The sequence below is a fragment of the Molossus molossus genome, unplaced genomic scaffold (assembly GCF_014108415.1).
Source record: "Molossus molossus isolate mMolMol1 unplaced genomic scaffold, mMolMol1.p scaffold_m16_p_3, whole genome shotgun sequence".
NCBI lineage: Eukaryota > Metazoa > Chordata > Mammalia > Chiroptera > Molossidae > Molossus > Molossus molossus.
The window spans coordinates 125,002,272-125,014,366 of record NW_023425366.1 but is presented as its reverse complement, the minus strand read 5'-3'; the positions used below and the strand labels follow the sequence as shown (position 1 = coordinate 125,014,366).

The 12,095-nt window shown below is 44.7% G+C and overlaps 1 protein-coding gene across 2 annotated transcripts in view; it reads right to left on the bottom strand.

Annotated features, from left to right (window-relative positions):
* Positions 1-11,764, bottom strand: part of LOC118641414 (integrin alpha-M-like) — a 49,693-nt gene extending 37,929 nt beyond the window's left edge. For both annotated transcript variants that reach the window (XM_036278612.1, XM_036278613.1), the window contains exons 1-5: positions 11,677-11,764; positions 10,166-10,271; positions 4,150-4,253; positions 3,767-3,837; positions 3,501-3,618 (exon numbers count right to left, since the gene is read on the bottom strand). In XM_036278612.1, the coding sequence (XP_036134505.1) occupies positions 3,501-3,618; positions 3,767-3,837; positions 4,150-4,253; positions 10,166-10,271; positions 11,677-11,704 (427 nt within the window). In that variant the 5' untranslated portion in view covers positions 11,705-11,764. The remainder of the gene's footprint in view (positions 1-3,500; positions 3,619-3,766; positions 3,838-4,149; positions 4,254-10,165; positions 10,272-11,676) is intronic.
* Positions 11,765-12,095: the final 331 nt, after the last annotated feature.

Below are 12,095 nucleotides of genomic sequence, written 5' to 3'. Positions count from 1 at the left end.
GCAGATCACTTTGTAGCTTATGCCTGGTGGCCCTGGATAGAACACAGGCAGTGGCTGACCTTGTCCCAGAGAGAGCACACCCAATGGACAGTTTCAGACCACATCGAAACACCATCACCCAACTACCTCCACAAGCAACACACTCAAGGAGTGGACTCAGTGGGTCCCAGAGCCCTGCTGAAGTAAGTCTTGCTCTGTGTGGTGGGCCCTGCACAACTGATCGTCCAAGGTACTCAGAGGTCAGTGGTCACAGCCAGTCCTTGCAGCTGACCAGCATGAGTAAATCCCTCCCACTGATATGCCAACAGCAATCAAGACTCAATTACAACAGAAGGGTGTACAGACCACACTAGGGGTGCACCTCAAGGGCCCAGCTGGGGTGAGCAGGGAGCCTGTGCCACTGGACCCTACAGGACACCTACAACAATAAGCCACCCTACAAAGCCTAGGAGACATAGCAGCTATACTTAATACATAGAAACAAACACAGGGAGGCAGCCAAAATTAGGAGACAAAGAAACATGTACCAAATGAAAGCACAGAACAAAACTCCAGGAAAATAACTAAATGAAATGGAGACAAGCAATCTAACAGACGCAGAATTCAAAACACTGGTTATAAGGATGCTCAACAAACTTAGTGAGGACCTCAACAGCATAAAAAAGATCCAGTCAGAAATGAAGGATGCACTAATTGAAATAAAGAATAATTTACAAGGAATCAACAGTAGGGTAGATGAAACTGAGAATCAAATCTGTAATTTGGAATATAAAGAATCAAAAAACACCCAATCAGAATAGCAACAAGAAAAAAGAATCCAAAAAAAAATGCAGATAGTGTAAGGAGCCTCTGGGACAACTTCAAGTGTACAACATTCACATTATGGGGGTGCCAGAAGGAGAAGAGAGAGAGCAAGAAATTGAAAACCTATTTGAAAAACAGACAGAAAAATTTCCTAACTTGGTGAAGGAAATAGACATACAAGTTCAGGAAGCAGAGAGTCCCAAACAAGAAAAACCCAAAGAGATCCACACATCATAATTAAAATGCAAAAGGTTAAAGTCAAAGAGAAAATCTTAAAAGCAGCAAGAGAAAAGCAGCAGTTACCTACAAAGGAGCTTCCATAAGACTGTCAGCTGATTTCTCAAAAGAAACTTTGCAGGCCAGAAGGGAGTGGCAAGAAATATTCAAAGTGATGAAAAGCAAGGACCTACAACCAAGATTACTCTATCCTGCAAAGCTATAATTTAGAATTGATGAACATATAAAAAGCTTTGCAGACAAGAAAAAGCTAAAAGAGTTTGTCACCACCAAACCAGTATTATATAAAATGTTGAAGGGTCTTCTTGAAAAAGAAGATGAAAAATATAAACCACAAAATGGTAGTAAATACATATCTATCATCAGTTGAATCTACAAACAAAATGAACAAGCAGAACAGAAATAAACTCACAGACACAGAGAACTTTTTGTTGGTTTGGGGGGATGGGCGGAAAAGGTAAAGGGATTAAGAAGTACAAATTTGTTGTTAGATTGATGAACCTTAAAGGAGGGGGCGGGGAGGTGGTAAAGAGATAAACCAAAGAACTTCTATACATATATGCATAACCAATGGAAATAGACAATAGTGTGGGGAAGGCAGTAGGGTGGCAAGACTGGGAAGGGGGGGTCATTGGAGGAAAAGGGGGGACATCTGTAATACTTTCAACAATAAAGATAAGTTTAAACAATAAATAAATAAAAATAAACAAGCAGCCCTAGCAAGGTGGCTCAGTTAGTTGGAGTGTTGTCCCATGTACCAAAAAAGGTTGTGGATTCAATTCCTGGTCAGAACACAAACCCAGGTTTTGGGTTTGATCTCTGGGAGGCAGCCAATCGATATTTCTCTTTTACATCTCTCTCTCTCCCACTTTCTCTCTCTCTAAAATCAGTACACAGCCTGGTCGGTGTGGTTCAGTGGTTAGAGCATCAGCACACAGACCAAAGGATCATGAGTTTGATTCCCAGTCAAGGGCACATATGTACCTGGGTTGCAGGTTTGATCCCCATCCCTGGTCAGCCAGTCAGGGTTGTGTGGAAGGCAACCAATCAACGTGTCTCTCTCACATTAATGTTTCATTCTCTCTTTCTCTCTCTTTCTCTCTCTCTCTCTCTCTCTCACTCTCTCTCTCTCTCTCTCTCTTTCCCTGTCCCTACCTTCCTTCCACTCTCTCTCTCTCTAAAAAGCCATGGAAATAATATCCTCAGGTGAGGATTAACCAAAAAAAATTAACCAAAAAAAAGTAACATATCCTTGGGTGAGGATTAAAAAAAACTTTAAAAATGCCCTGGTTGGTTTGGCTTAGCAGTTGGAGCTTCTCCCGCGGACCAGAGATCCCCAGGTTCGGTTCCCCCTAAGGGCACATACCTCAGTTGCAGTTTGTCCCTGGCCCCAGTTGGGGTCATGTGGATGGCAGCCAGTCGATGTGTCTCTCTCACATCGATGTTTCTCTCTCTCTCTTCCTCCCTCTTTCCCTCTCACTCTGTCTGAAGATAGGTGCAAAAATGTCCTTGGGTGAGGATAAAAAAATAATAATAATAAAAATTAAAAAAACTTTTTAAACTTTAAAAATAAACAAGCAGATTCTAAGAAACAAGCAGATTTATATGGAACATATGTAAAGATTGGTTAGGAATAAATTTTTGAAAATCTCGTATGTTAAAATAATCGAGGTACAGTACAGTGTGTATAGCACCTCTGGAGCACGAGTGAAGCCTGTAGGTTTGCGTATGCCTATACTCTGGAGAGTATCTCTGGAAGAAGACACAGGAACGGGGGACAGTGGCGGCCTCCCAGGAAGGAAACAGCAGGCTGGGGGAACCATGAGGAAGAGATTTTTGCAGTTTATCCCTTACTGCCTATTGAATTTTGAACCAAGTGCATCTTAAAAGAACTAAAAAAATGTTTTTTAACTGATTTTTTTTAAAGAGAGGAAGTGAGAGATAGAAACATTGATGAGAGAACATCGATTGGCCGCCTCCTGCATGCCCCCCACTGGGGACTGGGCCCACAACCTGGGCATGTGCCCTGACCGGGAATCGAACTGGTGACCTCTGGGTGCATGGGGTCGATGCTCAACCACTGAGCCATGCCATCCAGACAAAAACATTTTTTAAAAGAAGAGTCTTGAGCTCCTGCGAGTGAGGCCTGAAGAAAGAGATGTGAGAATGGGAGCTAAAGCCACAGAACTGGATGCAGTCAGGCAGCAAGAAGACAGGGAAAGAAGAGAGGCTGTTCCCTGGTGCCCCTGGGCAGGCAGGGCAGGCAGGGGGAAATGGTCTGGCAATGTGTAGCTAAAGCCCTCTGCAGGGGGGGAAGCATGAAGGAAGGGAAGGGAAGGGGAGAGGAAGGGAGGGGAGGGGAGAGGAGGGAAGTGGAGGGGAGCAGTCCCCAGCCCAGTCCTGCCCCTGCCCTCCAGTCTCCTGCTGCCCATCTGTACTCTATGCCAAACACAGCCTACCTCTGAGGGCCTTTGGGAACCGCTCGGGCGACTGCCGTAGGTTAGATCCAAACAGGAAGCAGAAACCATTCACATAGGTGTTCTCCTTGCAAATTTGGTGTAGGGTGGGGCCGCAGGCCTGGAGGGTAGGGTGTAGGTGAGAGGAGCTGCCCCCTGCTTCCTGTCCCTTTACCCCAGCATGTCCATCCTCCCAAAACCCCAGCCCCAACAGCCCCAGGTCTCCATGCCTCCCCTCAGAACACTCCCATGACCCAGGGGCAACTCACCAGCAGCCGGAATGGGTTGGTGGCAAATGCCAAAGACAGACCCAAGGACATGTTCACAGCCTCCGGGGGCACTGGGAGGACAGACAAGTGCACAGTTACATTCAGGGAGGTAAAAGGGCCTGTGTAAGAACTGGAAGGGGGTCACCTGGACCTGGGAGACACAGAGGTCTGACAGGTCAAAGGGGCAGCCAGGTCATGGGGAAAGAACATGAGAGGGGTGCCTGAGGGTGTCTGGGGTAGGGCCAAGCTACAGCGGAGGATGTGGAGCTGGACCCGTGGGGCTCCAACCGCGGACGACCCCCCAGAACAAACGGAATGCCTGGCAAGTCCAAGTGTATGCACGAGTGGAACCCCAGCCCGGGTGAGGGAGGACAGGGACTCACCCTGCAGGGGGATGGGCTCACAGGTGCCCAGGCTGTAGTCACACTGGTAGAGGCCACCTGTTTGGTTGGCAGCCTTTATCTCCTGGGGGGCTCCAACCACCAACCTAAGGGGAGAAGTGGGAACAGATCACACAGGAAAAGGAGAAAAGTCACATGTAGAGAGAGGAGGCGATGAAGAAGTCCTGTTCCCAAAGGAAAGTGGGAGAGCCAATCCTCACACAGATTCCCCAGTTCCTGGAGCCAGGAGGAAGACGCAACAAAGAAAAAATGGGAAATGTCTACATCTTAGTGTGGGAAGGACCTCTCTAAGAAGAACACAAAACCAAAAGGCCATTAAAAACTGGTTCAATCTTCTCTCTTTCGTGGCGCCCCAGAGGCGGCCAGCTGGTTCGGGTGAAGATGGACATCTTCCCAGCCACTGGCTGCCAGACACTCGTTGACGTGGATGATAAACGCCAACTTCGTACCTTTTTTTTTCTTTTTTTTATCCTCACCCAAGGACACTTTTCCATTTTTTGTTCAGATAGAGTAGGAGGGAGAGAGAGAGAGAGAAACATCGATGTGAAAGGGACAAATCGAGTGGCTGCCACCCGCACAATCCAACCAGGATCGGGGACAAACTGCAACCGAGGAGGGTGCCCTTAGTGGGAACCGAACCCAGGTCTCTCTGGACCGCAGGCCAAAGCTCTAACCACTGAGCCAAACCAGCCAGGGCCAACTTCGTACCTTTTATGAGAAGCATATGGCCCCAGAAGTTGCTGCTGACACTCTGGGTGAAGAATGGAAGGGTGAAGTGGTTGGAATCAGTGGTGGGAACTACAAACAAGGTTTCCCCAGGAAACAGGGTACCTCACCCACGGCGTGTCTGCCTGCTACGTGTAAGGGGCATTCCTGTGACAGACCACGGAGGACTGGAGACAGAAGCAGTAATCTGCTCCAGGTCGCATTGTGAATGCCAATCTGCATGTTCTCAGCTGGGTCATTGTGAGAAAGGGAGTGAAAGATATTTCTGGTCTCACTGATACTACTGTGCCTTGTCACCTGGGGCCCAGAAGAGCTAGCAAAACTCGCAGACTTTCCATCTCTCTGGAGAAGATGATGCCTGCCAATATGTTGTGAGAAAGCCCCTGAGCAAAGGAGGTAAGAAACCACAAACAAAAAAAAATGCAAGTTGCAGCGTCGTGTTACTCCACACATCCTGCAAGGCAAATGTCGGCATATTACTCTGAAGAAACAGTGAACTAAGAAAAATAAGGAAGATGCCACAGAATATGCTAAATGTTTAGCCAAGAAAAGGAGGGAGGCCACAGAAAAACATAAGAAACAGTTTGCCAAGAGACAAGAGACATAGGCTGCCCTCTCTGAGAGCTTCTTGGAGCTCTAAGAAGAGCCAGTCAAAAATGAGATTTTTTTTTACCCTGGCAGGTGTGCCTTCATTGGTTGGAGTGTCATCCCATGCACTGAAAGGCTGCAGGTTCAATTCCTGGTCAGGGCCATAACTAAGTTGCAGGTTCGATCCCCAATCGAGGCATGTACAGGAGAACCAATCAATGTTTCTTTCTCACATTGATGTTTCTCTCTCTCTCTCTCTCTCTCTCTCTCTCTCTCTCTCTCTCTCTCTCTCTCCTGCCCCCCTCTAAAATCAATAAGCATATCCTTGGGTGAAGTGGTTTTTTTTTTATCCTCACCCAAGGACATTTTTCAATTTTTTTGTTCAGATAGAGTAAGAGAGAGAGAAACATCGACGTGAAAGGGACACATCGAGTGGCTGCCTCCCGCACGACACAACCAGGGCCGGGGACAAACTGCAACCGAGGTACGTGCCCTTAGCGGGAACCGAACCCGGGTCTCTCGGGACCACAGGCCAGCACTCTAACCACTGAGCAAAACCAACCAGGGCTTTTTAATGAGACTTTTTAAGAGTAACAAATAAATAAGATCAAACATCAACAAAAATTTTAATTAATAAATAAATATGGTTAAATTAAACCACAGTCATTTTAAATAAATTTCTGTCTGTGATAAACTACCATAAGCAAAGTTAAAAGACAAATGATAAGCTAGTGGGAGAAAGATTAGCAACTCACACCCCAACCTACTTTCCTCAATATAGTCATAGCTCCTACAATCCAATAAGGAAAAATAATAATAACCCAATAAAAAAAATGGGCAACAAATAAGGGGAAAAAAAGTGTTCACAGTAAAAGGAAATAATCTCTCATTTGTAAAGAAATGTAATTTGAAACTAAATTGAGATACCATTTGTCACTTATTCAATTTGCAAAGATCAATAAGTTTGATAACACACTGGATTGGTAAATGGACAGAGAAATAGGTGTTTCCATAAATTTCTGGTGTGAGTATAAATTGTTGCCACCTCTATAGAGGGTAATCTGGAAAAATCTATTAAAATTACATACGTATATGTACCCTTTGATCCAGCAATCCTAGTTCTAAGATTTACTTCCAAATATATTGGCACCTGTGCAAAATGACAACATTTTTCACATGGAAAGAGTGTGGAAACAATCTAATATCCATTAAGAAGAAATTTAAGTGTAATAAAAATGTGAATTACAGTACCTTCAAATAATAGAATATGATGCAAGCATTAAAAAAATGAATAAACTCTTGCCCCGGCTTGTATTGCTCAGTGGTGAGAGCATCTGTCGATGGACCAATCGGGTCTTGTGTTCTATTCCTGATCAAGGGCACGTACCTGGGTTGCAGGTTTGATCCCAGCCCTGGTCAGGGTCATGCAGGGGGCAACCAATCAACGTGTCTCTCTCACATCAATGTTTCTCTCTCTCTTCCTTCCCTCCCTCCCTTCCACTTTCTCTAAAAATCAATGGAAAAATGTCCTCAGCTGAGGATTAACAACAACAAAAAGGGTAAGCTCTCTATGCACTTATCTGGTAAAATTACCATGCTCTATTAAGAAAAAAATGCAAAAGATGGTATAGAGCAGAGACCACCAGCAAATTTCATCTGGAGCAGAAATACCATTTCTATAAATATTATTTTTGTAAAGATAAATATTTTAGGCTTTGCAGGTCATACAGTCTCTGTCATGGCCTCTTTTTTTTTAATTATTGATTTAAGAGAGAGAGAAACATCAATTGGTTGCCTCTTGTGTGCCCCTTGACAGGGATTCAAACCTGCAACCTAGGTATGTGCCTGACCAGGAATCCAACCCACAATCTTTTGGTGTATGGACAATGCTCCAACTAACTGAGCCACGTGGCCAGGGCTGTCATAGCCTCTTGATTCTGCCCTTGTAGCTCCAAAGCAAGCATGAACAATAAATAACGAGTCGGGGTGGGGTGATCAATAAAATGTTTTTACAAAAACTGGCAGCAGGCTATAGTTTGAGTATAACATGTGCTACAAGTTGCGTGCAGGAGAAAGGTTAGGAAAATGTAGAGGTATGTCCGCACAGTACATGATTATCTTTCTTTGGAAGAACACCCAAGAAATTTTATCAAAATACCAATGGCATATTTCACAGAACTAGAAAAAAAATTCAAAAATGTATATGACACCACAAAAGACCCAGAATAGTCGCAGCAATCTTGAAAAAGAAGACCAAAGTTAGAGGAATCACACTACCTAGTATCAAACTGCACTACAAGGCCATAGTAATCAGAACAGCCTGGTACTACTTTCAGCTCAGAGGACACTTAGGAGCAACTTTCTTCAGTCTTTCTGAAGCCGGGTTCATCCAACACCAGCCACCGCCACCATGCTACCAAAGTTTGACCCCAACAAGATTAAAGTCATGTACCTGAGATGCCACGTCTTCCCTGACCCCCAAGATCAGCGCCCTGGGTCTGTCTCCAAAAATGGTTGGTGATGCTGAATGTCACTAATCATCAGAGAGATCCACATTAAAACCACAATGAGATATCACCTCACACCTGTCAGAATGGCTATCATCAATAAATCCACAAACAACAAGTGTCAGCAAGGATGTAGAGAAACGGAAACCCTCGTGCACTGTTGGTGGGAATGTAAATTGGTGCAGCCGCTATGGAAAACAGTATGGAGGGTCCTCAAAATATTAAAAATGAAATTGCCTTATGACCCAGCGATTCCACTTCTGGGTATATATCCAAAGAAACCCAAAATGTTCATTCAAAAGGATATATGCAACCCTATTTCATTGCAGCATTATTTACTTACAATAGCCAAGATATGGAAGTAATCCGAGTGTCCATCAATAGACCAGTGGATAAAAAATTATAGTATAACCCTGGCTGGCTTGGCTCAGCAGTTGGACCGTCGGCCCACAGACCAATGAGTCGCGAGCTCGATTCCAGCCAAGGGCACGTACCTCGGTTGCAGTGTGTCCAAGGCTCTGGTCAGGGTCATGAGGGAGGCAACCAGCCAATGTGTCTGTCTCAAGTCGATGTTTCTCTCTTTCTCCCTCTCTTCCTCCCTCCCACTCTGTCTGAAAAGAAATGGAAAAATATCCTTGGGTGAGGAATAAAAAAAAATCATGGTACACATGAAAGGAGTGGGAGAGAATAATAGAATAATAGAGAACTAATCATAGTGGGGTACTAGCCATAATTATAAGAAATGTTAAACATCCTTGCTGTTAATCATGACTGCTTTGTTCCGATTAAAGAAAGTCCATTCTGACCTGAGATGCCCTGGGAGGTTACCTCAGGAATGCTGTCCATTGTCCTTACCCGAGAGCTGCCCCGCCTCATCGTGAAAAGACTAACAACCTTGGAGTCTTGGAAGGGGTGCACTGGAGACAGTTGCTTCACCCAGCACACATTCCCCAGCCTGAATCACTCACCCATGCCCGCAATCTGTAACTGTTTTACCCTTTGATGTTCCCTTTGCCTACTCCCCCAACCATTGTACCCATCATTATTCCCTTTGTCTACTTCCCCATATAATACCCAATATAAGCAACCAGCTGTGGAGGGAGTGAAGAGAGTTTTCAGGGATGACCTGCTACTCTCCCATACTGCCAGCAGTATTAGAATAAATGCTCATATATGATTCAACCTTGTCTCTGCTTAATTGGCTCAAGTAGTGACAGGCAGCCCAGACCCATTTGTTGTCCAGTTTCACATATATACAATGGAATATTACTTGGCCATAAAAAAGAATGAAATCTTACCATTTGCAACAGTATGGATGGACCTAGAGGGTATTATGCTATGTGAAATAAAGCAGTCAGAGAAAGACAAATACCATATGATTTCACTCATATGTGGAATCTAAAGAACAAAACAAACAAACAAAATAGAAACAGACTCAGATACAGAGAACAGACTGATGGTTTTCAGAGGTAAGAGGGGTTGGGGAACTGGGTAAAAATGGTGAAGGAATTAAATACAAATTGGTGGTTATAAAATAGTCACAGGGGTGTAAAGTACAGCACAGGGTCCGGCCGGTGCAGCTCACTGGTTGAGCATCGACCCATGCACCAAGAGGTCACCGGTTCGATTCCCGGTCAGGACACATGTTCAGGTTGTGGGCCCGATCCCCAGTTGGGGACATGCAGGAGGTGGCCAGTAGAGGTTCTCTTTCATCAATGTTTCTAAATCTCTCTCCCTCTCACTTCCTCTCTCTCTAAAAAAATTTTTAAATAAAAAATAAAGTACAGCACAGGGAATGTAGTCAATAATATTGTAATAACTATGCATGGTGCCAGTGGGCACTGGCAGTATCAGGGAGAACACTTTGTAATGGACATGATTATCTAACCACTATGCTGTACACCAGAAACGAATACAAAGAATACTGGATGTAAACTGTAATTGAAAAATAAAATTTTTTTTAAAAACCCTCCTGGGACAGGAACTAGGGGAATGGAATGTGGAGGATTTTTCACTATCACACTCTGGTATCTTTTTAATTTAGAACCCTGTAATTGTATTAACTATTCAAAAACAAATCAAGAAGAAAAACAAAAAAATTTTTTTTTCAGGTATGTAGTCTTAGAGGGAAAGTGGGTGAGACAGGGACACCCCCCACCCTCACCAGTGGCCCTTACCGGGACCCCTCAAGCTGGACCACACTCTGCCCGAAGCTTTTTACATTCTCTTGAAAGATCACTGCGGTTTCAGTGTCCAGGTTGAATCCGTGACATAAGGCCAAGGCTGGAGGGAAAAGAAAGGGGTGAGGGTCGGAGGAGATAAGGACGCAGGTAAGAAAGCAGTCCTCCTGCTCTGGGCATCTTCCTACTGGGATTCACTCTAACCCAGCATGGAGATGTCTGCCTCCCACATCCAGCTCTGACAGCCCAGACAGAGGTCAGCACACTTTCTCTAAAGGGCCCGACAGTAAAAAATGTTGGCTCTGTGGGCCAACAGGCAAAGAGAGTATATCATGTAGGTACTTATATACAAAAGAACAAATGCATTTCCACAAATTTTTCACTAAGGAGATTCAAAATATAATAAATAATTGAATGCACTTTTTTGTAATACAAATTTGCTAATGACACAGATGGAATTCTTTGGGGAAGATAATATTTCACTTCATTGGGATGAACATTAGTGTTCCTGATCATGAATCAATTACCAACGCCCACCTAAGACTCACAGACTATACAAAAGTCGTGGTGGAACCCTTGCCTTATACCCATAGGCCATAGTTTGCTGACCCCAGGCCTAAACCACCAACATGGGGTGTCTCCAGCCCCTCTTTAAGCCTAGTCCTATGTTCCTGCCCTGCTGATTTGCCCAATAAGCAGTTTCTAAAGCCTCCCAGTTAGGCAATTTCCTTTTTATTCAAACTCTCAAGCATTTCTTTTCCTTCGTTGGTTCATTCATCACAAAACACAAGCATTAAAGGAAACAAACTTAAATCATTTGATCCAGAAGTCATTCAACAAACAAATTTAGACCTGGGTCTTTGGAAAATAGAACTGGAGGTGAAGTAGAAGTGGTGAGGTGGGATCCAGGACAAAACACTCTGAGAATCCAGTATCAGCCCTGGCCGGTTTGGCTCAGCGGTTAGAGCGTCTGCCTGCGGTCTGGAGAGACCCGGGTTTGGTTCCCGCTAAGGGCATGTACCTCGGTTGCAGTTTGTCCCCGGCCCTGGTTGGTCGTGAGGGTGGCAGCCACTCGATGTGTCCCTTTCACATCGATGTTTCCCTCTCTCTCTCTTACTCTCTCTCCCTCCCACTCTATCTGTACAAAAAAATGGAAAAATGTCCTCGGGTGAGGATAAAAAAATAAAAATAAACATAAAGAATCCAGTACCAGCCGTGCATCCCTTAGCATGTCATTTCACCTCTCTAGGTCTCTTTCCTCAGTTGTGAAGGGGCCAGCTGAACCCCTTTGCACAGGCTATGAATTTAGTCATTCATCCAAGCTTCTCTGGCCATCCCTTCTTGGTCTAGCTCTACTCTCTGCTTCTTCATGAATCTCTTATCCTTCTCCAAATCCTCTTTGTCACTCCCCAATCTGACTCCTAAATATTCTGCACTCCTTCTCTCTACTCACAGTTTGCCTCCTCCTCACCCAAAGCTCTTCCCCCACCTCCAGGCCCCTGGCACACCTGTTAACAGAAGAACTCTTTCAGTCATGGCTAGAGGGAGCAGGAATCCTGTGGCTGTGAACCACCGACGCCAGGAAGGGAATAAAAAGAGAAGTAGTAGCAGCAGATATCTGTTAGAGACTCGAAGAGGGCGGGGTCTGGGTGAGCACATAGCTTTCTTGACCTTCCTTCTGTGGCAACACACAGCCTATGCTCCCTACTTGCCTAGCTCCCTAGCCCAAACCAGAAAGGTCACAATTTCAAAGGTGTTGTTTGTTTGCCCACAAACTTCTAGGGTTGGCCAAAGTATTATAAAAAAAAAAAAAAAAAAAAAAAAAACAGCCAAATAGGCTCAGGGCCTGCCTCCTAGAATGTGTGACATTAATACAGACCATGAAAATGTGGGAGGTCACCCTCTGTGTCTGCCTGAAAGCACGCTT